The sequence below is a fragment of the Gadus morhua genome, chromosome 20, assembly GCF_902167405.1.
Source record: "Gadus morhua chromosome 20, gadMor3.0, whole genome shotgun sequence".
Lineage (NCBI taxonomy): Eukaryota > Metazoa > Chordata > Actinopteri > Gadiformes > Gadidae > Gadus > Gadus morhua.
This window is the reverse complement of record NC_044067.1, coordinates 15,250,986-15,278,485: the sequence shown is the minus strand read 5'-3', so window position 1 is coordinate 15,278,485 and position 27,500 is coordinate 15,250,986. Positions and strand designations below refer to the sequence as shown.

General features: G+C 47.7%; 1 protein-coding gene across 2 annotated transcripts in view; it reads left to right on the top strand.

Annotated features, from left to right (window-relative positions):
• The window catches only part of il1rapl1a (interleukin 1 receptor accessory protein-like 1a), a 172,197-nt gene that overhangs the window by 20,109 nt on the left and 124,588 nt on the right, over positions 1 to 27,500 (top strand). For both annotated transcript variants that reach the window (XM_030343958.1, XM_030343959.1), the window contains exon 2: positions 1,695 to 1,797. In XM_030343958.1, the coding sequence (XP_030199818.1) occupies positions 1,716 to 1,797 (82 nt within the window). In that variant the 5' untranslated portion in view covers positions 1,695 to 1,715. The remainder of the gene's footprint in view (positions 1 to 1,694; positions 1,798 to 27,500) is intronic.

The window sequence follows — 27,500 nt, the reverse complement described above, 5'->3', positions numbered from 1 at the left end:
AAGGGCTTTTAACTGAACAAAGAGCTGCCGATCCATCAGCCGTGGAATTTGCAAGAAAGTTATTGGCAGAGCCATCTTTTCTTCTTTGCCTTCGACTGAACGTTTTCCTCGAATAATGACCTGGAGGAGGAGAGAAAGGCTTCTTTTCAGAGCGGACCTCACGAGTGTCGTGTAAACACACACAGGGAGAGAGGCTCCTTTCATTGGCTATGCTAATCCGCGGCGCACGTGACTCCCCCCATGCTCCGGGATTCACACACCAGCCCGCTCATGGCCCTCCACACCGGGGTGCTCTCAGCAGGGCCGGGGGTCCTGTCCTCCCGTCTCTGGTTCATGGGCTCCACTTGCTCCGTGTTCTGCCCCGCTTTTCTAACATAGATCCAGAATAATGCACGCCTGAACCCGCTGTGAAACCCAGCCTTCGCTTCCCACCACAGTATGGGCGGTACGGTTGCCTGGAGGTTCAATGCGTGTGCTTCCCGGGAATCAGGGACTTCCTGTGAGATCTGCCGTCCCCATTTGACTGATGGGAGGGGGAAAAGGAGCTAAAGAAATAAACCACAATACAATTTATAGACAGCTTACAACCCAAGTGGAGAAGAGTAGATGATAGCATCCTGCAGTCTAAACACTCAGCCTCCCCCAACGTGCTCTTTCAAATATTAAACCATAATACACTTCATAGATAGCTTCCAAATAAAGTGAGGCAGGCGTGATGCTCGCGCCCCGCTGTGATACACGCTCACGAGCCTCAAAGCAGGATTCATTACATGGATCTTTAGATGGCAGGTAAAAACCCACAGCACCAACAAAACACAGACACACAGTAGCTCCGCAGGCTAATTCGCTGTATCGGTGTGCAGTGCTCCCCCCCCCTCCCTGGCTTTTTTTATTTAACATCACATTTATAGAGCGCTAATGATTCCATTTCAGGCACTAGCCATTAGAGGGTAATTACTACACGGCAAAGTGTGTCGTTTACTCAGAGAATATGAAGAGCAGAGAACGAGCCACCTTTAATCAATTAATTTAATCTATGAGCGGTGGAAAGGGGGGGGGGGGGGGGGGGGGGGTCGGGATGAGGATGGGCGTTGGGTGTAGCTGTTTGAGTCACAAGGTGATCATTTGAAATTTCCCATCAACCAACTCCTTTATTTTTTAATGAAGCTGCCAATTAAGATTGGTCTCTCTTATTCACGTAATTATTTCTTTATTGATTTGTCAGCATCTTAGGGAATAGTATCCCGTGAAATATATCCCTGCAATGATAACCTGTCTCCGTGGAAATTATGTAGGACTAATCATTAAAATGAACAAACCCTGGGTTAATGTCGCAAATTGCCTTTTGATGGCAGTGTGTCCCTGTGTGTGTGTGTGTGTGTGTGTGTGTGTGTGTGTGTGTGTGTGTGTGTGTGTGTGTGTGTGTGTGTGTGTGTGTGTGTGTGTGTGTGTGTGTGTGTGTGTGTGTGTGTGTGCGTGTATCTGACACTCTTTTTTGTCAGAAAGAAACAATGAGCTACTATATCTTTCAAAGTGACTAATCAGCTCTTTCTCCCTCTCTCTCTCTCGCGCTCTCTCTCTCTCCCTCTCTCTCTCTCTCTCTCTCTCTCTCTCTCTCTCTCTCTCTCTCTCTCTCTCTCTCTCTCTCTCTCTCTCTCTCTCTCTCTCTCTCTCTCTCTACTGTTGTGCTGCAGGCCGTAAGGAAGTGGGGGAAGATGAGACCTCCCAGCCCTCTGCTCTTCCTGCTGTACGTCACACTGTCCCAGAGTCTGAAGGTGGTCTCCAAGAGGGGCTCCGGTAGGTCACCTTTACCTCTACCTCTACAGCAGCCTCTTCATGCCACGTGTGTGTGTGTGTGTGTGTGTCTGTATGTGTGTGTGTGTGTGTGTGTGTGTGTGTGTGTGTGTGTGTGTGTGTGTGTGTGTGTGTGTGTGTGTGTGTGTGTGTGTGTGTGTGTGTGTGTGTGTGTGTGTGTGTGTGTGCAAAGGAAAGTCATTCACTGTAGAGGTTTCATTTCGTAGCATTATATCTGTTTTCAAGGGTGTAGGTTTTGTGTGTTGTTTGCGTTTGTCTGCATTTGTGTGTGCGTGTGTGTGGTACGGCATAATAAAATGATTTCAAAGTGAAAAAACAAACAGCAGTTGACTGATCTATTGGCTTGTCTCCGGAAAACAAGAGCCAGAAACGTGTATACCCCCGCGGAATACCTTTATGTTTATGAGCGATGATTTGATTTCGCTGAGTGGTTTCCTTCGGATGAGTCTTAGCGATGAGTCAGCGTTTCTTATTTTTGATGTGTTCAGAGAAGAGACGACACCTCTAGCAATTAGCTTAGCTTTCAGTCCATACGCCGAGATTGACAGCAACCAAACGATCCCATCAGTCAGAGGCTGGGTCCGCTAAGGTTAATGCGAAACTCATTTTGGCTCTAAATGCAGCCAAATTGAGCATCAATTGTGAACAAATGCAAAGGTCAAAAGAGGAAAACGGATGAGAGAGAGCGAAGAGCGGAGCTGGAAACTTTGTTCATGACGAGAATAGATATAGGATCTTAAATGAAAGAAAAAGACAGGCGGCCACTGATAAAAAGCTTCTGGGGATCGTGGACAGTAATTGCCGGCACTCAATACACCGGGTTAGTTAAGCCCAAGGGGGGTAAGTTATTGCCATTATGGGGAACCTAATGAAGAGCAAAACACAACACGTGCAATGAATCCAAAACAGATTCTGATGAAATCCCCACATGTCCAAGATCTCATTGTGTGCACTTGTGTGTTTGTGTACGAACACAGTCTATAAATCACCAACTGCCTCCGCGGCGAGCGTGTGTGTGAGCAACGTTTAGGGCCGACATGAGTGGGTATCTGTGAGGTTTTAAGCAGTGACCTTTTGCTAAAGGTTCTCCACCGTATAAAGACTACGAGACGGACACAAAGGGCAGCAGGCAGCTTATCTATGAATAATGTGCTTCAAACGGCCGGGAGGACAATCAGGGACAAAGAACACAGGCCAGGTGTCCGTACGGAAGGAACAACATCCCCACCATTTCTCTCCAGAATCCAGAGAAACCTTGTACAGCCTTGAAAGGTTGAACTGAACTATGAAACTTATGAATTATTAGGCTCAGTCGCCCCCCCCCCCCCCCCCCCCCCCCCCCCCCTAAGTGCAGACATCCGTAACGGACTGGGGGAAGTTAAGTGTGATAAGGTGTTTTGCTCGTGTCATTCCTGGTAATGTTGGACCTTTTCTAGCCGCTATGCTACATACCCACTCTAGGAGGGGATAATGGGGGGATATTGGTCAGTTGAAGATTAGAAATGAACACATAATAAGCTATTCATTGGAAAAATAAAAAAGACTGAAAGCATTGGAAAATGATTATATCTAGTCAAGCAGAACTATGTAAGTTGAGCATTTGGCTCGTAGCTTCAGTTAAACTATATGAAAATGATCAATGGAGTAACATTGATTCAGCAATTAGGCGTCCAGAAAATCAGTTGCATTCCCATTATCTAACTAAGTGATGGGTCTTCTTGGGTCATTTAATTGCTGTCTTAGTAGTGTTGGCTGTGTTTGCCTGCTGGTTAGCATGCTTACTCCCCCGACAAAGAAAAGTTATTATTTATATAGATTTATAAAATAATTATATTTGTATCCATTTATTTTTTTAATTTATTTTTTCTCATTATTTATATACACTTTTAACAAAGTAACCTTCTTATTTGCGTCCACTTGGTTTGATGTTTTATGTCGTTGTTAACACATCTCAGACTTTGTGCTCTTTAGTGAATGCCTGTATACGGTTGTTAAGGCCTAATTTTTGCAATGACCATGCTTACGCTTCAACGCAGCAGTGACCCTTAATGGTTCTGCGTCGGGTTTTAGTAAGTGGAACAATCACAGCCCTTGCTGCTACGTCGCCTCGACATAAGGCTACAATTTTTGGGAGCCGCACGTCAGCCCCTTACGGTGGACGCCAGGAGGGTCCGCGAGGATGTAAAGGATCCGTAACCCCCTTGCGTTGTGTGAACGTGGGACCATGATCAGCTCTTAAGCCAGTGTAGATGTGTTGGCTCACTCCGTCACCTCTTTCTTAGATTCTCTCTCTCTCTCTCTCTCTCTCTCTCTCTCTCTTTCTCTCTCTCTCTCTCTCTCTCTCTCTCTCTCTGGAGGGGCACTGTATGGATTGAAGGCAGGACAGGAGATCAAATCAATCAAGTGATTCCTCTGGGTCCTGTGCTCAGATATCGATACAAGTGGAGTCAATACCTCCCCCTCCCTCCCTCCACAGGGTCAAAGGTGATTGAGTGTCAACGGGCAGTTTGGCCACTTAATGGCCCTTCGAAAAGACTCGCTGTCTGCCCTGAAGATTATGGATGGAGTTAGCTGGAGAATCAGACAAACTCATGTTGAACTAGTAATCTGGTACATAAACACTTAATCACGTGTGTGTATGTGTGTGTGTGCGCGTGTGTGTGTGTGTGTTTGTGTGTGAGTGCTTGTGAGTCATTGTGTGTCTATGTGTGTGTGTGCGTGTCTGTGTGTGAGTGTGTGTTTGCGTGTGCTTGTGTGTGTGTGTGAATGTCTTGTTTGCATGCGTTTTTGAGTGCAGATAAACCCAAACTTAGAAAATACACATGTGAGCAGACAGTGTCTTCACATACAAACACTTTGATCCACAGATTGCAACACACAAGTCACTCAGCCGTCTCACAATAAGCAGTTGGCCTTCCCCAAGACTGCATGATATCGACAACAACAACCACTTAAAAAAAGCTTACCAAGGACACAAATTCTGACAAATGAACTACAGCTTTCGAAAAATAATTGTTGCCTTTCCTAATTTGCAATTCAATTTTTTATTTTCCATTTTGATGCTTAAATTGCGCCGTCTTAAAGTGTGAAGATGGATTCTGAATTAGACATAATACAAGTTTAGGGTTAGGATTAGGTTTACAAGACAATACTTTGTGCCTCTCTTTATGTTGTAGAAAACAACAACAACAACAACAACAACAACAACAACAACTAATTGCAGTCTTTTTTTGCCGGTAGGGAATTGTAGTGTTCGACGCCTCAGTCCTGGTCCACACCGTGTCTGTCCATCGGTAGCACATGTGAAACAGGACATCTCCAGCATAGTGATGGTGATTAATAAGCTGATCCAGGCTTTAATTGTTTCCTGGTTCAAAGGTGTGGGACATCTGTCTTCATATGCCGGGTGTGTGGTATGAGATCCCCCCCCCCCTCCCCTCCTCCATGAACGATCAGGACCGGGTGGCAATTAAAGCTTAGCATCAGCCCCGTGCTCACCACCATTCCTCTCCCTCTCCGTTCCTCCCTCAAGGGAAACATATCAAAGGTTAAAGTCTTTCCCACTTGGTGATAATTTCTTCCTGCAATCATTTAAAATCCGAGAGTACATGGCCCAAAACGTGGATGGAGGCTCGAGGAGAGTGATGAGGTGAGGGGGGGGGGTTAGACGTTCACCCTGCTACGGTGAGGACTGGAGGTCCCTCTTCGTCTTGTGTGTTTGAGATTGAGACTCCAATAGGGCTTTTCTTTCCCCCACTGGCGGTCCGGAAGGGGAACTGGGAATTCCTTGCCGTAACCTTGATTACTTGTAAAAGAGGGATCAGCTGGAAAGTCTTGATGAGCCCTCAGGGGACAATGGATAACGATGCTCCAGCATTGATTTCTTTTTTTTTTCCTTCCTCTTTGTTCGGACAGCATTCCCAGAGTTTGTAGCACTCCAAAATCCTATAATTATTCGATGTGGAATCCGCCCGGGCCGGTGTTACCGCGGTTAATGAGTTTCCTGCTGCTGCTGCAGCAGCCATATTCTCCCTCTCTCCCTTGCCGGGCGTTTGACACTGACCATCGTTTTAATGACCAGTCAGAGGGGCAGGAATTGGATATCAATTGGTGGAGATTGTTGTTGTCTGGTTTCCATGAGCGGCGGCTAGTTTGTGTTTGTGCCTGCAGTTGTGTGTGCATGTGTGTGTCTATATGTGTGTATAGACCCACGTCTTTGCCTCATTTGTGTGTGGATGTAGCGTCTTCGACCCCCCCCCCCCCCCCCCCCATGGAGGGTGTGCGTGTACTGCTGTGGTGAAAAAGTGGTCTCACCCCGGCGGGCACCGGGGTGTATCTGCTCGCCGGCCCGCCGCCACGCTGCTCGCGGTTCCGAGGCCTGCACTGATGCGGCGTGAGAGATTCACACCCGTGGTCCGGCTGTCATGACTCATCTGTCAGGCGTCCAGGCCTGACCGGGCCTGCCCCCCCCCCCCCCGGGTTCCGGCCCCGGTCAGACACCCCCGAGCCGGCCCTGGTCCGGCCGGTCTCACTGCTGGAGTCCCGCCCTGTAAAGGAAACGCAGAGTGTAATGAGAGACGACAGGGACTCTTTAACCGAGGGGGGGAGGGCGGTTGGGGGGGGGGGTGGTCTATGTCTGCTCACAAACCCAATTACGAAGCAACGTCGGGCAGCGAGCTGCTGCCAGGAATGTTAAATATGGGCTGGAACTGTCAAGCAGAACCTGACCCCCCACATGCACACACGCACACACACACACACACACACGCACACACACACACACACACACACACACACACACACACACACACACACACACACACACACACACACACACACACACATACACACATGCGTGCTGTTTTTCTCCGGTCAAGTGTGATGTGAGGGGGGGGAGTCGCTGGAAGAGGGACGGATGGTTCTGGTGACTGCAGACAGAATTCCAAAACCAAAAAAGAGACAAAAAAGAGAAAAAGAGGCGGGAGGAAGTAAGTTCATCAGACATGGGTGGGAGGCGCCCTGTGTGGCGGCACGACAAAGGAGAGGAAGAAGGGGGAGACGGCGAGACAAAGCGGGGGGGGAAGTGTGAAAATTGGAAGCTTTTGATGGAGAGAGGAAAAGCACGGCAAAGTAAAAGGGTAAGAGACACCGAGACTGAAAATGGTTCCATTTAGGCACTCCAAATGTCACAAAGGAGCCAACAGTACACATCACTAAGCACATGGTCCCGCTGAGCGAGCTGCGAGCTGCCGCGCTAACGGCTTTTAAACCCAGACGGCAGGGATGAGTGAACATCCCTGCCGTGGAGAACTACAGCCAGAGCCCAGACCTAACCAGGAACACAGAACCGAGAGCGAAACAAGAACACAGAACCTAACCCAGAGCCCAGACCTAACCAGGAACACAGTACCGAGAGCGAAACAAGAACACAGAACCTAAACCAGAGCCTGCAGACCCCACCCAGAACCCAGACCCAACCCAGAACCCAGAAACGAACCCAAAACCAAGACCTAACCCCCAACCCAGTATCCCTAACCCGGGATCCAGACCGACCCAGAACTCAGAACCTATCCCAGAACTCAGAACTAGACCCAGATCCCAGACCTAACCCAGAACCCAGACCCAACTCAGAACCCAGAACACTCCCAGTACCCAACTCATTACCTAACCCAGAACCCAGAACCGCACCCAAAACCAAGAACCGTACCCAAAACCCACGACCTACGCCAGAACTCTGACCTATCCCAGAAGCACATGGGAAACTTCAAACATAGACATTCAGCGAGCGGCTATATTCGTAAGTTGGGATGGGAAACCTTGGGAAAAATACATACATATAAAAAGTATATATATATATATATACCTTGCCGTGGAAATCACATATCAAACTTTGTTTTTCCGGGTCTCCAAAGATTCTAGGTTTCCCTTCCCCACCTATCCAAGATAGCTGCTAGGTAATTAAGGTCTATAGAGAGAGGTAATTCATGCTGAGTCATTGAATTTGTATGAGTATAATTGCCAATCAGAAACGACCGTCCGGTCATCAGTCCGCTAATCTCTTGCTCTTCTTCCTACAGTGCAACCCAGTTTGTTGAACACTGCACCCGGACTTAGTACTTCTGTGTTGAAAGTACTTCTAGAGGAGGGTGTGTGAATACCCAGAGGATGTGTAAACAAAGGAGGTGCCAGATGCTTGCCTCTTTCTAATTGGCTGATGTAGAACACATCCTCATGGGATATCCGGCATTAGGCCCGATAATATCAGAAGCTGTTTTTGTGTCAGAACGGTTTTCGATATAGTTTCAGTTAATCCATACAAAATCAATAGTGAGTTAAGGGAGGGAGAATGCCTCTGAAATCTCCACCACAGGTAATTCTCAGGGTCTAGGCAGACAAGGAACTGAGAGAGCTTGCACCTTTTGTGTGTGTGTGTGTGTGTGTGTGTGCGTGTGTATGCGTGTGTCTCATTGTGTGGGTAGCATCGATTGTAATCGTCCCATGTGTGTGCGCTGTGTTCATGTGTGACGGGTGATATCCTCACCTTGGGGCCGCAGCTTGTGTTTCCGAGTGGGAATCAAAACGACACCGGCAATATTCCAGATGACTCCGCAAAGTCGCGCTTGAAATCCCTGATAAGAGCCCGTCACGCACGGCCGTAAATCTGACACGGGCCCCCAAGGCAATGTGGGGGATGGAGTCCAGGGGAGCCGGCGACCTAACAACCGCTTCATCAGTGCCGAGAGACAGAAGAGCCAAATCCGCACATCCGTTTCAAGTCGGTCACCTCATTTATTTGCCAAGGCCCTCTCCCCTTTCCCCAACACACAAATCACGCCGGCCCAATTCCTCTGACATTTTTACATTGACGTAAAAAAGCGGAATGCCCCCGTGACTATACATCCCCCCTGTCAGGAGGACGGGCTAAATGACATACACAAATAAGATATAGCGGGACCTTGTCTTCACTTAACGCCGCCTGCCTCGCGCCCTCTGGGGGCTGTCTGGTCGCGTGTCTCTCGGTGAGGTGGAAAAAAGGGAAAGATAATAGTTTATTGACAGATCAACCATTGGCCGCTGACATGCATGCACGCCATTGACGTACGACCGGAGTCCCCCTCCCCCCGTTTGATGTCGAGGAACGACTCCTCAAAGTGAAACACTTGCCTCGCATCGCGCGTCTTAAAAAACGCCCTTACCGATGTGATGCGCTACAAAAGTCCTCTACAAAGTCTCTTTCCGGGGTTTATTGCATTATTTTAGCCAGATGGGTTTGCGTCTATAAAGACGCCTGTGTTTGACGCTCGTTAACGGGTCCTGGGCTCGTCCTTGGTGCCCGTGTCCCTGTCGCCGGCCACTTATCAGGAGCGTCTGAGCGGGGATGTATTGGCGATAAGCAGGGATCCACCAGCCACTTCTATTAGAGCAGACACATGGGCACCAGCCCGTGCAGTGGCCCGGAGACCTCCTCTGCACACAGGCACTCATAGGTGTGCATCGTAGATATTTGTATATATTTGACCATTGTGATTGTCAACCGCATCGTAGTTATATGATTAAAACATCTCCATATTGAAAAACGTTAAACATAAAAAAACATTTTGGTTGCAGTCCAATTTTCCTGCATGCTAGCTCGCAAAATAAACGGACACAAAACAACACACAAACTCTCATGTTAGCGTACACAGACAAACAAACACACACGCGCACACAAACACACAAACGCACACTAAAACACACAGTAAAACACTCACAGGCCACAGTAGCGACGCTGTCTTTCCCGGGTCAATATCTCCTTCTCTAAATGATGAGGAATGCTCCGTGGTGCGGGAGCGGGGCTCGGCGAGATTGATCGCGTGCATACCGCCGGAGATTAAATGGCTTTCTGCTGGGGGAGCCAGACTACCGCCGCATGGCACACACTATAAATGGTCTTTGCTCTATCCTATCGCTGCAGCGGTGGCGGGCATGACAACAGGACGAGCTTACAGATGTAGAATGAAGACTCATTGATTTTCCCCATGCTTGGGCATGAGACCGTATTGGATGGCTTTCGATAGCCTCGTGGTATCGCTCACTGATCATTGTGTGTTGGTGTCGTCGGGTTCTCTGTGAGTGAACAGGCCTCTGTAAGTCTGTGGCGTGGCGATGGTGGAGCCCTCTCTCTCTGTCATGTGAGCAGGGGACAGCTCTTCATGCTAAGAGGCTTTCAACACAGACACTACTTCACATCTTCCAGGTGTAACATAGCAAATACAGTGTTCTGAGTGTTTGCGGGCATCTGTGTGTGTGTTGGTGTGAGTGTGTGTGTGTGTGTCAGCTTGATTGCGTGTGTGTGTGTGTGTGTGGGGTGGAATATCCAGGAAAGGAAACCAGGTGTCCTTAAGTGGCGCCAATGGGTTTTTAAATCTCTCAGAGGTCCTCTTATACACTTTCAAGCAGGATGGTGCAGTTAATGCATTCTCTGGCGAATTTAACAATGGTGTGTGTGTGTGTGTGTGTGTGTGTGTGTGTGTGTGTGTGTGTGTGTGTGTGTGTGTGTGTGTGTGTGTGTGTGTGTGTGTGTGTGTGTGTGTGTTTGTGTGTGTGTGTGTGTGTGTGTATTTGTTGGCATGCATGTGCGTGTGTGTGTGTGTGTGTGTGTGTGTGTGTGTGTGTGTGTGTGTACAGTACAGATTGTGAAGTGCCTGCACTTAACATTTAAGGGTTCATGCAGTGTTTGAGTATGTGTGTGGTTGTGTATATGTGCACGGCTGTCCTTTGATAATGAAGCAATTTTTGCATCGGACCTATGTATGTGTGCAAAGTCATAGAGAGGTGAGATCCCTGCTAATGTACGCGCAGGTGGGTATGGCAGCGTATACATCCATACTTCTGGGGCGCACGCACGCATTAAGCCGCTGTTTATATCGTCTTCAGGAAAGATATTGCGCGGTAATTAACAGTTAACCAAGTGCATCTAACCACATTCATAGACATCAAGGCAATTGAGCCCAAATTAAAGAGCTGTGATGTGGCGGTGGAGTGCCGAGCAGTCTGCTTGTAAAAGCCCGTCGTGATGTCTCATTCCCCGGGGGCCTCCGTCTGTCTGCCCAGTCAGATCACCGGTCACCGGCTATCATCTCACTCTGCCCCTGATTGGCTAATTCCGCCCTTGAGGTGCGCTTTTTCGCGATTGCTCAGGAATCGGACGACAACACCATCCAATATGCGGCGCGGTCGCCCGGGCGAGATTGAAAGGTGCAGGGTGCGTGGAGCCTTGACGCGTGTCAGCTGCGCGAGGGCGCGGGTGATGGTAACAGCTCGTCACAGGCGCCGCACACGTCGCCCTGACAGTGATTCGGGCTGTCGTTGATTTTACCAGATGCTTGGAGAAGGGGCCCGGGGGGAAGACCGCCGGCGGTGGAACTACAAAGACCAGCAGCCTAGAAAAGCTCCCCGGAGCATTGGAGCAACAATAAGCCACAGCAGGCTCTCATATCTCTCAGTTACAGTTGTATTCAGCCATTAGCAGCAATCAGACCTTGTCAATGGTTCTGCAGACATCCGCATTCAGCCAAAATACTTGTGTTTGCATTGATGCATAGATTGATAGATAGACTAATCCTGTAATAACTGCACACTGTTTGTATACAACATTGCACACACACACACACACACACACACTCACTCACAAGGGCACTCACACTCACACAACACTATTTGCACTTACATAAACACACGCACACACACACACACCTAAACACACACATACAAACACACTCACACACACACACACACGCACACACACACACACACACACACACACACACACACACACACACACACACACACACACACACACACACACACACACACACACACACACACACACACACACACACACACACACACACACACAGACAACCCCCTGCCATGCACTCAAACACAAATGATGACACTCATACAGAAACCCTGGCATTCACATATATTATTTACATTTTTCTTTAAAGCTTAGAGGCACACAAACAATACAACAGCACCAAGTGCACAGGTGTACACACACACAAACACACACACACTCACACACACTCACACGCACACACACACACACACACACACACACACAGACAGACACACACACACACACACACACACACACACACACACACACACACACACACACCCAAACACACACACATTCATACACATTTAGAGTGTATATAGCATCCCTCATTAGGTAGAGATTTACAGACGGTACACTACATGCTGAGAATGTGGGGGAGGAATCTGAGTACATCTCCAAATGCTAATGAGAGAATTGTGTGCCTTAACAAACTGAATCTGGGTGTGTGCTTGTGTGTGTTTGTGTGTGTGTTTGTGTGTGTGTATGCGTGTGTTTGTTTGTGTGTGTATGCATGTGTTTGCATGTGTCTGTGTGTGTGTGTGTGTGTCTGTCTGTGTGTGTGTGTGTGTGTGTGTGTGTGTGTGTGTGTGTGTGTGTGTGTGTGTGTGTGTGTGTGTGTGTGTGTGTGTGTGTGTGGCTACACAATCATGTGCATGTGTTCACATGATGCATGTGAGTGTGTGTGTGTGGGGGGGGGCTGTTGTGTTCATCTTTTCAGTGTTTGTATGCATATGGTACAGAGTGCGTAAGCAGTTATTTTTACATATTATTAGCCTAGTACAGCCCCATCGCCCTGACAACTACATCCCTTCCTCTCTTCCCTTCTGCTTATCACCATAACAACTAATCTACCGCAAATAGTGCTCTTGCTCTCTCACTCTCCATCCATGTCTCCAACTTGCGCTCGATCGCTCTTTCTTTTTTGTCCTCTCCTTATCTTCCGGTCATTCATTTCACTCTTCTTGTCATCTTTTGAGGCAACATATCTGCCACCTTCCCAACCCACCTTCTCGTTCACCCTTCCCCCCTTTGCTCCCTCTCTTCAATCTTTACCTTCCTTTAATTCAGTAAGGAGTTCATATTCCTCGCCATCTATACTGCGGTTGTGGGTGTTTCTGGTGACTGCACAATAACCTTTCCACATGCCTCAGATTGCTGCGTACGGCAGCTCAGACAAACCATAAAAAAAACACAATCAATACAAGCCCCACCGATAGAGAGCACAGAACTCAGCCCACCAAGTCCCCCGCTCTTTGATTAGGGCTATGTTTTTCTCTGCTAATGTTGCCTCTAGGGCTCTCGTTTTCCCCTATGTGCTTGTGTTTGTATGCATGTATATATATATCTATCTATATAGATAGATATATACATATATATATAGGATATCGATTTATTTAGCTGCCATTACTTTGGATTAGCTGTGCCTGCTCTCCTACTGGTTCTGTGTGCGGGTACAAGGTCAGACCTGCTCCATGTGTCTGGCTCAACACGAGCACCTGACTTTGTTATTGACAGTGAGCTCGCCCTGACAGCTTGATTGGCCAACTCTGTTCCGGGATTAACTCGCCAGCCTGACAGGCTTTTACAATCAAAGATCAGTCCAACGGTCTGTTTGGCTCTTGGATTGACTTAACGGCCTGATGTGCTAATAGAGAGCCCATCCCAAGGTTGAGACGCAGAGCAAGGACACGCAGGGTTCCTCTGCTCACGATCATGTGATGCTTCCGGGGGCTACACGGCAGGGCTGAGAGACTGAGAGATATTGCTGAGATACGGCGAGGTAACTGGAACAAAGGAGTTCTTTATCTGGCATTTTTTTCCCATTCTCACCGCTCCCATTGTTTTCCCTTGCCTGACTTATTCGCTCTTTTTTAATCACTGCTGGAAAACATTAATTGCTCTTGTGTCGCCGCTGCCACTGTGCTGAGATTCCCATCACACTGGCATGGGTACCAAGTGCACACCTACACACACTTACACACACACACAAGCACACACACACACACACATACACACACACACAGCCACACGTACACACAAGCAATCTCTTCATCAGAGGCCTCCAAGAGGTCACCTTTGTATTCCTTTTGTCTCTGTCTTTCCACACACATTAGCTCTCCTTCACTGTCTCTTTTCACTTTGTCCAATAGTCCAGGTACACCAACCTGCACACACAAACACACACACAGGCACGCACGCACGCACTCATGCATATTTCAACCAACCTCACTCTCTCTCTCTCTCTCTCTCTCTCTCTCTCTCTCTCTCTCTCTCTCTCTCTCTCTCTCTTTCTCCTATGAATATTGACATCATTAACATCATTAAATGTCACGTTTCCCCCGTGATGGACAGATTGGAACCCGGCGACGTCATGCTGGTCCAGGACAGGACAAGCCTGACGGACGTATCCTAGTGTTCTGCTCCCACATTGGCTGGCCCTCCATATGTTGATCCTCTCTGCTGGGAGGCGGCCGTGCTATACATTGAAACGAAGCCCATGAATAGTGTTTGTAGCGAACCGGTTTAAATGTCCTTCAGTGTTTATCAGGCTGAGCAGTCAGGGCTTCAGGATTCAAGGGGCCTGGTTGTTAGCCCACGTTTTTCAATTCCTATGATGTGCCGTCGGTTCCCATACATACATGCTTGAGTGGCTGGTGGAGGTGTGTGTCTGTGTGTGTGCATGTGTTTATCTGTTTCTGTGTATGTGTGTGTGGGTGTTTGTAGATTTGTTTATGTGTGTGTGTGTGTGTGTGTGTGTGTGTGTGTGTGTGTGTGTGTGTGTGTGTGTGTGTGTGTGTGTGTGTGTGTGTGTGTGTGTGTGTGTGTGTGTGTGTGTGTGTGTGTGATTGTGTATGCGTTCCTGTGTGTGCGTTTGTGAATGTGTTTGTGCATTTGTTTGTGTGTGCGTGTGTGTGTGTGTGTGTGTGTGTGTCTGTGTGTGTGTGTGTCACTGCAGCCTCTGATGTCGGCAGCCTTTTGATGCTTTAATGCTGTTTGTGTGAAATGTGAAATGCCTTACTCACTCTCCATTTCTCTTTCTCCATTTCTCTCTCACACTCTTCCTTCATTAAGAGGTTGTCTTAAGCTTCCCGGCTTAACGCTATTTACATTTCTATTATTCTACCGTTACCAGGAAGAAATGGTGTGAAATCCTCTAGTGTTCAGGACATTAGCCAAGCTTCGTTCTCACAGCAAATGGATTTACATAAATAAGGACATTGATGCATAGCAAGGAAAAGAGAGAGAGATACAGAGAAAGTAAGAGGCAGCGAATGAAGGAGACCAAGGATGAGAGAGAAGGAGAGACCGAGGATGAGAAAGAAGGAGAGACCAAGGAAGAGAGAGAGTAGAGACCAAGGATGAGAGAGAAGGAGAGACCAAGTAAAAGAGATACAGAGCGAGAGAGAGAGAGAGAGAGAGAGAAGAGAGAGAGAGAGAGAGAGAGAGAGAGAGAGAGAGAGAGAGAGAGAGAGAGAGAGAGAGAGAGAGAGAGAGAGAGAGAGAGAGAGAGAGAGAGAGAGAGAGAGAGAGAGAGAGAGAGAGAGAGAGAGAGAGAGAGAGAGAGAGAGAGAGAGAGAGACTAAGGGAGAGAGGTAACAGAAAAAAAAGAGCATTGAAGGGAAGGAGGAGGAGAATTTATTGAGAGGAGATTGTGCAGGAGGCGAACCAAACAGAGAGAGATGCAGAGTGAATGCAGTAAATTGGAGGGATTGGGTTTGATTCTGTGTTTGGGCAAAGTGGGCTCGGTGGGACTGACAGAGGTCCTCTGATCCACTGAATGTGATCAATACAGCACTGGGTTCCCTCATTACGGCAACAGACCTCATTGTGTTTACCCTACAATAGACGGAGGGCCTGGCGACTGCAATTATCTGAATGGGAGGGTTTTGGGGGCTTGGTCGATTTGCTTGAAAAGTAAAGGTCTTATTCTCGCCATCTTTGCCCATGTCCCAGCACGTTATCCCTGTTTATTTCTGTTATGTAAAAATAATACTGTACACATTTCCACTATTTTTGGAATACGTTTACAGGGGATAATTAGCATGAATTTCGTTTGACCTTTTAATGGCAGTAGGGTTGGAGCTATGGATGGAAGGGCTTATTCAGCTTTTCCTTTGTGGGACCGCTTGAGGTGCTCTCTGCATATTCGATGTATCCATGTGTGTCTATGTATAATGTATGTGTAATACATTTATATATGTGTGTGTGTGTGTGTGTGTGTGTGTGTGTGTGTGTGTGTGTGTGCGTGTGTGTGTTGTTTATGAGAGATAATATGTTTGTGTGGTTGTGTTTATGCGTGTTTTTTTTGAGAGAATGTGTGTATGTGTGTGAGTTTGAATCTGTATTTTATATATGTTTTCTACAGTGTGTGTGTGTGTGTGTGGGTGCATGCGTGTGTGTGTCTGGGGTGCACACCTATTGCACACCCTATAGCGCTAACATTTCCTTTAGAATGCTAATGATAGATTAGCCCTCAAGGGTTGTTTTCCTCCAACCTCACCACTTCTCTGGGAATAACGACACACCAACCACCGCCGACGCGGTTCCCGCTTTTCAAACCCCTCAGCTCCACATTCCAAACCGTTCCGACCCCGGGACCCTTCCTTCAGAAGGGGAATAATACCACCAAACAATCTCACAGAAAAAAAAGAGGCCTTCTTCAATCCAACCTCCTCCATTTTCCACTTCCACTTTTCCTTTCTTTTTAGCCTTCTCTCCGGAATTTTCCATATGAAAACCTCAGATGAGATCCGGCTTTTCACAACCCCTTGTTTTTCCGGTGGTGAACTCATCAACTCGGCCGCCGGTGGGAAGTAAATCGTCAAAAAAAGAAAAGGGATTATAGACCCTTTGAGGACATCAGAGAACACCTCACGTCCTGCGAGAGAAGAAAAAGAAAAAACACTTAGCGCTGTTTCAACCACCCGCTTCTCACCACACACGCTCCCCAGAAACCTAGGCCGGGGGTTTCTCCGCGATGGGAAAAAATCACAGCTTCCTCCGCTTCAAGTGCATTAGACTGTTTGTGTTATGGGATCACGTCTTCCATTTTCTCTTTCACCATAAAGGTGGAATAGGAGGCCTGACAGAAGAAGCTTTTAAATGCAAAGGCCCACGTCTTTTGTGCTTGGCACAATTTTATTATCGGTTTAGCTTGAAATATGCCCCCTGCCAGATTTAGCGGCAGTATACTCTAACAACACTGTGAACACAAATGTAATAGAGGAATGTCTATCTATATGCATGAATCTTCACCGGCGCTCTCTGGTCGGCTACACTTAATATCATCCTAGAGCCCAGGACAATATCTAGCCTTTTGGAGAAATCTTTATGGGCTTTGCACAGTTGTAAGGATACCTTTTCTTTTGTTGTACCCCGAGATAATTTCACCATTCAATCATTTGTCTTGCTCCCCCATTTCATCTGTATGGTGGATATATGTAATGGATTTGATCCATTTAATGTTTAGAATCTTCTCTCTGATCGCCTGTTCTGTCCCCACCTATCTAGTGTGTCAACATCCAGATTATCAAATGAAGTGATTGTTGTTGAGCTGTGAGCCAACTCAAACAGGAGCAGTATAAGGGAATGAATGTAAATATGTAATTTTTTCCACATATAATGTATGCAAATCCAGTGCTGCACTGCGAACCAGTGTTCTGAGTGTGGGGGAAGGCAGGGGGCGTCGGCCTCCCACCGATCTAACATAATCAAGTGTTCAGAGAGAGAATTAAATGGCTCTGGTTGGATGGGGGGTTGCATAGGCATATCTCCCAGTCTAATGAAAGGTAAACAGCATGGCTACACACTCATCATGCCCACCGCTGTTTACACAGGGGCTGTGTACACAGGCCACTGCACTCTGCATCTAGTCTGCACACTTTCCTCTGTTTGAGGATGGGGGTCAAAGGTAAAGCTGCTCACACACAGCATCATTGAATATTAATATTTTGAGCCATTTTCCTGGGAGTGTGTGCGTGTGCAGGTGCGGGTGTGTGTGAGTGCATGTGTTTGTGTGTATGTGTGTGTGTGTGTGTTTGTGCAGGTGCGGGTGTGTGTGCGTGCATGTGTGTGTGTGTGTGTGTGTGTGTGTGTGTGTGTGTGTGTGTGTGAGTGTGTGTGTGTGTGTGTGTGTGTGTGTGTGTGTGAGTGTGTGTGTGTGTGTGTGTCTTTGCGCGTGCGTGTACGTGTGCGTGTCTGTATGTGCCTATGCCTGCGTGTGCGTGTGTCTACACGTGTGCCTGTGTGGGGTTGTGTGTGGGTGTGTGTGAGCGTGTAATCATGAGTATGAATGAGTGGTGTTGTGGTGGAGGGGCCTGGCTGAAGGAGATCTGCTCTTCACAGGTGACCCCTGTTTCTCTAGTCATGCATTCCGATCTTCCCCTGCCGACCAGCCGTCAGACATTTATAATTTAGTGCCGCGGTCTCAGCCAAATTAGCTGAATTATTTTGAAGCAGCCGAATGTAGGCTTTTTGCTAATGGGTACCGAGCTCTTGGGCAGATGTTTTATTGAAAAGGAGGACATTTTAATCCCCTTTAACGTTTAATAAATGCTGTTATACTTAGATTATAGGCAAACTGACTTCTAAACTCTAATGGACAGGAGAACCGTGAACCGAGGTTAAAACAAAAATATTTCGCGACATAAGGACATTACCTCTTTCCCATCGAAGGAGGGGGAGGTTTCTATTTTAGAAAATCATAAAGATAGTAATGACCATAATATCCTGCCAAGACTCAGTCTGCGCCACAGCTCAATAAAGTACCATTTGCTTTCCCCCCATCCCTTCTGGTAAATCTTCCTTCATCCCTCTCTCTCTCTCTCTCTCACTCTCTCTGTCTCTCCCTCTCTCTCTCTCTCTCTCTCTCTCTCTCTCTCTCTCTCTCTCTCTCTCTCTCTCTCTCTCTCTCTCTCTCTCTCTCTCTCTCTCTCTCTCTCTCTCTCAGTGTACTTCTCTAAAGCAGGGGGTTTGGGACTCTTTAAGGTTGACCTTTTTGCGTCCAGCAGTCTTTGTCTCCGCTGCAGCTGTAATGACCCTGGCTTCCCTCCAGCGCCCCCCTGTGTATTCAGCCCCGTCTGCCCGTCCAAAACCTCTAAAGCTTCCCTCTTTTTTCATCCCTGATCCAGCCCTTATCCCAGCCCCTGCTCTACCAGCAACCCCAGTCCGAGGCTGCTTCAGCCTGCTCACCTTTCCTAGCAATCAACCCCTCCCTCCCCCCCCCCCCCCCCCCCCCCCCCCCCCCCCCCACCCTCCCACCCAGCGCCCGTGGTCCTGGGAGCCGAGTGGACACGACAGATCGAGGTCCAGCTGTGCTAGACGTGGGGCAGAGTGATCGCGGGGCAGCGGTCCAGGCCCGCGGGCAGCTGAATTAGCATAGCGGCCATTAGCATGTGGACCTCTGTAATGTGACAATATGACAGGGATTACACCATGAGTGGGCGATCGGCCGCCGCTGATAGAGAGAGAGAGGGAGAGAGAGGGAGAGAGGGAGAGAGAGAGAGAGAGAGAGAGAGAGAGAGAGAGAGAGAGAGAGAGAGAGAGAGAGAGAGAGAGAGAGAGAGAGAGAGAGACAACGAAAGGGGTGAGCAGGGAACGGTGCAGCGGCGGTGCTTAATGTGGACCCTGTCGGAGTTGCTAGCGGCTAAATGCTAGCTGGTGATGGCAGGCATGGATTTAACGCACAAGGCTTGTGCCCAGGTGCCCACTGATTGGCCACGTTTAAGAAACAATGAATCGGTTTTATGTATTGACCTTCAATTACTGTGTAATTGCAGCTTAGGGAGCGTCACTTGTTGGGCGTTGGAAGCGCTCCTGTGAAAAAGCGTCGCAGGCTGTGTATTTATTCTGATTGCTAGTTGCAATCAAAATGTTACATCACAATTATTTAGTGCGGCAAAGCAGAGGAAAGCAAGGCATAGAAATTGTTAAAGTATGTGCAATTAAGATAATAGCTCAAATGTATATTTACAACACAGCCTAATGCTTTTTATGTGCAACCGCTTGAGCTAAAATATTGTCGAACAAGAGATCCCATAAGTGTGTGAGTTATTGCACTGCATTTAGAGCAGTTTAACATTTTCGGCAGGCCTTTCTAAAACACCAAATTGTTAGTGAAAGCTATTTCCTTTTGGGGGGGGGGGGGGGGGGGGGGGGGGGGGGGGGGGGCTGTGTACTAAGGTGCCCCTGAGTGGAGGAAGTGGTACGTGGGTGTGAGATGAAGGGTCGCTAGGTGGCGGTGGTTGTCCCTGGGTGGAGGAGGTGATCCCTGGAAGGAGGAGGTTGTCCCTGGGTGGAGGAGGTGGTCCCTGGGTGGAGGAGGTGGTCCCTGGGTGGAGGAGGTGGTCCCAGGGTGGAGGAGGGGCTCCCTGGATGCAGGAGGGGCCCCCTGGGTGTTAGGGGAAGGGTTGCTGGGGTGTGAGAGGTTGTTCCTGGGTGGTGGAGGTGCTGGCTGGGTTGGTGGCGGTCCCTGGGTGGTGGTGGGTGTGAGGGGACCCTGGGTGGGATCCATGGGTGGTGCTGTGTGGGAAGACCTGGTCGGCAGCCAAGTTAAGAGGTGCAGAATGGAGACTTAGATGGTGTGAGAAGGTGGAATATAAAATATGTAGAGGGAAGCACACCAGGATTAATAGTGGTACTCAATTGCATTTTCTTTTATGCGTAAATAAGTATTGGCATTGTTTTGTAATGGCCCCGACAACGCTTTCTCATTTAAATTGTAAATGCTTTCTTGGCAAGAAATCAATCTCCTAAGTTTTTCCAGGGCCAACAAATTCAAATGAGAGAAAATTTGATTATAAAGCTAACTTTTTTTGCTTGGTAGCAAGCACGCACGTGTGTGCATGCATATGTGTGTGTGTGTGTGTGTGTGTGTGTGTGTGTGTGTGTGTGTGTGTGTGTGTGTGTGTGTGTGTGTGTGTGTGTGTGTGTGTGTGTGTGTGTGTGTGTGTGTGTGTGTGTGTGTGTGTGTGTGTGTGTGTGTGGGTGTGAAACCAAACTGGACAGGACATGAAGGAGTGTAGGATTTGTTTTGTTTCGATGTTCATTATGGCAATTCATACAGTATGTTCCTATTTTGCATTGGATGTTGAAGGCCATTGCAAGGAGGACGTAAAAAGGTTCACTTGCAGGTTCCACCCACTCCAGTTACGCCATTTCGTTCCTGAGAGCAGAGGTGATTTCAATTGAACACCTCTTGCTGATTTTGGCCTCCAGTTGCCATAGTAACAACCTCTGCTTTGGGTGTGGTCATCCACACATAAGTGGGCTCAAATGGACTTTGAAGCCATTTTCTCTAAACGACCAACACGAGAGTCTGCACCTTAACTGGTCTCTGCACTGGAGGTCTGAGAGGCAGGGGTCCCATTGATATTTGTGGCACATTCCCAGCATTTCCAGAAAGGCCATATTCAGAGGCATTCCTCTTTTTAAAGGTGGTCTATTTCAAATTTCCGTCCTTAAACAAATTGCTGTTTTTGGTTCACAGATGAAAAAAAATTCAGGACAAGCCACGAAGGGTGTGACTAAAAAGGGTTTATCAAGCCTATTCTTGGAACGGAAACACTATTCTCAATTCCCTATTTGAATGGTTGTTTTTGTACATTCCTTGTACATTTATTGCTGCTGCTTGTTCGTGTGCCAGCTAGTTTCCTGTGCCACGGTGGCAAACCGGCTCCATGTTCCTAGCATGGCTGAGTGTGCCGCAAATCTTTGTGTGTATCAACAATGTTGGAGTCACTAAGTGGCGCTCAGCTGCATATTCAATTCATGATTTAGCTAGTCGACTGAGAGCGACCAACAGGGAAGCCGGCATGGAAGAAATTAATGGCGGGAGAAAGACTGAGAGAGGGAGAGAGAGAGAGAGAGAGGGAGAGAGCGCGAGAGGGAAAGAGAAAGAGAATGAAAGCAGTATGGAAGACAGAACGGAGGAGAGCATTAACTGATTGCAGTCGTCAATCACTTTGCATTCGCTTTGAGTAATTAAAAACGATGCTAATTAAATAAGGATCAGCCATTGGCAGCTCATTGGTTATTTTAGTTTTGGTGCATCCTGGGGGCAGCCATTAGCCTAGTGTCCTTCTTTGCTAATCCTCTTGTACACTTCTATGACAACTGCAGCGTAAACAGGGTTCCAAACACCTTCCACCTGCATTGTCCTCTTCCTGCTGCCATGTCCCTGTTGACCATGTTGATCCTGATGTGATTCGAGGTGACTGTCGACTATTCAGCAATTGGCTGTTGGCCAACTTGGATTTGCTCTTTTTTATGGTTAAGCTGTTTCAATGTTGTAGCATTTAGCTTGTTTTTTATACTGTCCATCTGGTTAGAGTGTGACATTGTGAGTGTCTCTTATATGTTTTACGACGAGAACGGCGATCTAAATGATTAGTCGGCATGGCTTAGCTATGTGTGTGGGCCCCGGCCCTGCTATTGTCCGCGTCCGGCCTGAAGCCACAGCTCGTGGCCTACTTCCCTGCTCCTCCCCGGGTGCCTTTCCAGAGCTAAGCTGCATGATACAATGCCCCATTACTTTAATAATGCATAGGAGGCTGAGGCTGGGAGAGAGTGATGGAATAGGACATCTCGCTCAACAGGAGATGACAAGACGCAGTGATGGGTAATGAAATGTTTATGTGTGTGTGTTTGGGTCCACGTGTGTGTGTGTGTGTGTGTGTGTGTGTGTGTGTGTGTGTGTGTGTGTGTGTGTGTGTGTGTGTGTGTGTGTGTGTGTGTGTGTGTGTGTGTGTGTCTGTGTGTGTTTGTGTGTGTGCATCTGTGTGTGTGTGTGTGCGTGTATGGTGTATGTGTGTGTATGCTTTTGTTTAGATATGCATGTGTGTGTATGTGTGTGTGTTATTGTGTGCGTGTGTGTGTGTGTGTGTGTGTGTTTGTGTGTGTGTGTGTGTGTTTGTGTGTGTGTGTGTGTGTGTGTGTGTGTGTGTGTGTGTGTGTGTGTGTGTGTGTGTGTGTGTGCGTGCACATTAACATGCGTGCGAGTGTATGTATGTGTGTGTGTGCACATTAGCATGCACACTCATCTCTTTGCATACATATCCCATGCGGGAGAGCGTAGCTGGTAGCATTGGGCACGGCCGCTAGCAGAGGACGGGTTATGACTATCAAGGAAGGGCTTGTGGGGATATCGATTCAGATACGCTGACCCATTTCTTCGGGGCTCCCATGCGTCTCACATAATCTCTGAAGAACAAACTGAGTGTGCCGTGTGCCCGGGCTGCTTAGCCACAGATTTGTAGCGTTGTCCAGGTACACGGAGGGCCACCAAATGAGGCTCTTAAACCCACACCTGCTGAATCATGCACCGCCTCTGGAAAAGGGGATAATCATTCCACTCCCACGACCACCTTTATTTATTTATTTCAGCTTTTCCCCCCCTTCCCTTCAATCCATCTTATATCTTTCTGTTCACGTCAGCGAGTGGTGCTGTGGCTTTTAAGCAGTAGCCATTTTAAATCATTACATTTCCCACATTGATCCACCCAGAATGTAATTGGCACATCAAGGGGATTAAAAGGCTTGGGAGAGAAGGAAAAGTCCGGGCCTGGCTTTAAAGAGGATGGCCTGTGAGTTGAGTATAGTGACAAAGCAGTGAAGATTGGAGGGACGGAGGAGAGAGGAATATTTGCGGATATTAGACGTTACTAAGGTAAATGAGAGCGCTGCATGGCAATAGTAAAAAGGTAATGGGAATGGGACATTAGCTATTGAGTGAGAGAGAGGCTGTGATTGCTCTCTAGAAACTGAAAATGGAGCCGGCATGGAGACATGGCGCGAGACGTGGAGTAAGATGGTTTCTTTATTAGCATTTCCACTGGCGAACGTCTCATTTTTTGTCCCCCTCTTCATGTAATTCTGCTTTTTGCGTGCGTCTCTGTGATTTTCTCCAGTCTACAAATGCACTCAGCAGCAGCACGCGGTTAAGTCTCGCCTTACGTTCGACACTCACCTTGTTATGCCATGCAGGGCCGAGTGCGTTCCCTCGTAGTTGCTTTTGGGTAAACGCTGTTTCTCCATTTGTCTCCTCTTACCAATATCGACACAGCCATCGTACTGTATCTCCCCCTTCCCTTCGCCTTGTGCATGTATCTAGTGGGTTAACCAAGTGTGCCCTATTTGCACCCAGCAGTGCTGCTGGCTAGTTAATGGAGCCCAGCAGGTCTAGCCTTGAAGCCTTGGCTGGTTCCTGAATGGGACACCATATGGTGATGGAGTGGCTGCTGGACAGCCAGGAGGCACCGGCTCCACCAGAACTAAAGCCCGATCAACCAACCGACCAACCGACCAACCGACCAACCGACCGAGCGAGAGCTAACCGAGCTTGACCCTGTTCTGAGGCTGTAACGAAGCGCTCCTCCTAAGACAGGAAGTTGACGCCAGATCAAACCCTAGAGTGTTTCTAGAGCGGTCCGCTGTGTTTGATGACCATACATTCTGATCTCATCAGGCAGCCACATCGAGTATCTTTTTATTTCCTGGTTATGTCGCAATGCACTGATTTTTTGTTACATTGTAACGTCAATTTGAAAATGTAGACATGCATCTTCGTTATTCAGTTTTTTTAATGCTTACACACACGTACACACACGTACACACACACGCGCACACACACAGCTGCTTGTGCATTGTTCCATTAGACACACACACACTCACACGCCCACACACACGCACACACACACACACACACACACACACGCACACACACACACTTACACACACGCATATGCGTGTCCTACTTTGTGAATCCTTGCCGCCCGGGTCTCAGGAGTTGTCGTGTCAGAGCGGGGCGCGGGGCGCGGGGCGGGGGGCGGGCGCGACACGGCGTCCCCCAAGGCTCCCGGGGATACGAAGGAGACCGAGGCGTGTAGGGAGGAGAGGGTAGGAGGGCTGCGGGGCCCGGGGGGTGTGTAGCGAGATCGAATCACTTGCTGGCAATTAGTGATGTAAATTCTCACTGTGACATTTTTGAAGCCATCAGAATAAAGTTAGTCGCGGAGAAGAGACACATGCGATACACAGTAAAATGATTAATAAAACATCCAGGTCAGGGCTGGTGACATGCCAGGGCACTAATAACTATGGTGCATTAACAGATTATTATGGGATCAATCATCATTTATTTAATTCAGCATATATTATTTGTTGTCTTTGGTGATGATTCGTACTGTTTTACAAAACCCAACCGATTCATCTTGAGAATGGTGTGTGCACATTGCATTTAAGATAAATGAGTAAACAATGTATTGATGTGCTGTGATAAGTTATTTGTATATAGCGTAGATGTTATGGTTAGGTTTAGACTTAAGTGTTAGGATAGGGGTTAGGCTTTTGTGTTGTAATTTTGTTAGTTAGGTAGCTCTAGTTGCACTTGCCCACCAGCCAGGTTAGGTTTTTGTGTTAGGGTTAGGGTTAGGTATTTTAGGTAACATGAACAACATTAGTTAACATGAACCCATTTGGAAAATATATATTCCCCATCAGTTAGCTATTAATTAATTGTTATTTAAAGTTCATGTTGATTCATGATAATTAATGGTTAAATGCTTTATCCTTACTTTAAAGGGTTACCTTTGGCGATTTCATGGATGAATTTATAAATGGATGAATGTATTAATGGGTGGATGAATGGATGAATAGATGAATGAACCGATGGATGAATGGTTCAATGGAGACACAGATGGATCTATCCATAATGCATGGTCTGAGCTATCTGGAGCTTTACTAACTTTTCCTCCTCAGATCCAGCCAGCATATAGGTCAACAGTTGGGTTTTAAATCAGCCAGTTTGTCGTGAATCTACAGCCGCGAACATTTGACATGCATAGTTCTCCCTTATCAAGCAAACAGTCTCAAATAGAGACAACGCATCAAATAGATACATATCTTTAACATATACTTATTCTTGACAGTGGGTGTTTTTGGGTGTTTTTTGTGTCTTGTAACCATAAGCCTATTCCTGCATAGATTCCTGCCGATTTTCTGACCTTTTGAGGAGACCTTAAGGCGGCTCCCCGTATATATAATAGTATAGTCCTTTCGTCACCTGGTAGGTGCCTCGATTCCAAGAGAATTAGCGTAACTCATCCAAGTGCTTCCATTGAGTTCATTTAAATGAATTGACCAATCAGTACCCTACAATAGAGTTGATTTGTGAAGTGGAGCAGCAGCGGCACATGGGCAACTAATAAGCCATTTGTCCCAAACAGCGGGTATCCGATACCGCGGGTCATCTCCGTCCATCTGGAAGAGCTTCCGCCTTATTGAGGCTTCATTTGTCGACAATCTTGGAAGCAGACGCAAAAGGAAAGGAAAAGGAAATTGGGGGCATTTAACCGGGCAAGACGCTTTCATGTGGACCGGCCCGAGTTCTCTCTCTCTCTCCCCCCCCCCCCCCCCCCCGGTCCAATGAAATGCTTTTTTTTGTTTTTTACCCTCATCCTTCGATTTTCTTCTCTTTCCCACTCTTCCATCCTCTGAGGAATGCTGTCAGCTTCTCTGGCAGTCTTAACGCTCTGTGCCAGGGTGAAACCCCGTCGTCCGCTGCTTCCTAGACGGCCGTGGACCCCCGCTGCGACTCGAAACACTCTCTATCTGGCGGTACACACTTTACCAGGGAACATCACAAACAATCATCACTCTTCGAGGGATGTGTGTGTGTACGCCGTGAGGGAAGAAAAAATTAAAAAAAGAAAGACAGAAATGAAAAAAGCAATGCCGAGCATTTAATGGATGTTCATGGATATGGTTGCACATAAACATTAGCTAATCCACAGCAGCTTTGTTGCGTTTGATCTGAATGTAGCGTTAAACGTAGCATGCACAAGTGTGTTTGTAGATGGGCTTTAATCGATGCTTGTAATTACCTCCTGAGTAAATGCATCATTGGAATATGTTTGTTTTTCGATTCACGTCAGCGGTTTTGTATTGTTATTGTTAAAATCTCCCCATACATTCTCTCTCTCTCTATATTTCTCCCTCTCTCATTTCTCCCATTTCTCGATTCCTCCCTCTCTCTCTCTCTCTCTCTCCCTCTCACTCCCTCCTCCTCTCCTCCCTCCCTCTCTCCTCACTAACTCTCTCCTCTGACTGGTAGAGGCTCACAAAACTCATCCCAGATACCGAGTCATGAGATGCTGCTTGAATTTCAGTGGCCTCATTCTATGAGCGGAAGAGCAGGAGAGATGGAGGGTTAGACTATGGATGAGGGACGGCTAAGCAGTGCATAGGGCTTGGGATGCACTCTGGTCCTCACTCACTCATCATGTGGTGTATGCAAGGCCAGAGCGTTTGATTGCCAGGTCCTGCAACCCATGTTGAATCAGAAAGGAACATAAGCACACCTACACCTACACACACACACACACGCACACACACGCACACACGCACACACACACACACACATACACCCCTACACACACACACACACACACACACACACACACACACACACACACACACACACACACACACACACACACACACACACACACACACACACACATACACACACACCCTAATACACATGCAACCCACCAACTTCATCTGTCTGTTGATTCAGAAGGGAACACACGCACCCACACACCCTATGCCCCCCTACCCCCCCCCCCACACTCTCACACACATACGCAGACACACACACCAACCCAAATATGACCACAGGGAACTTCTGCACTTTGAGCATTACTCCCAAACTCAGTGAGAGATCCAAGGAGCTAGCTTTTACAAGATACCTCCAGTGCTACTCCCTCTCTCCTCGTGGACGCGAAACACAGCACATGCCTCGCAC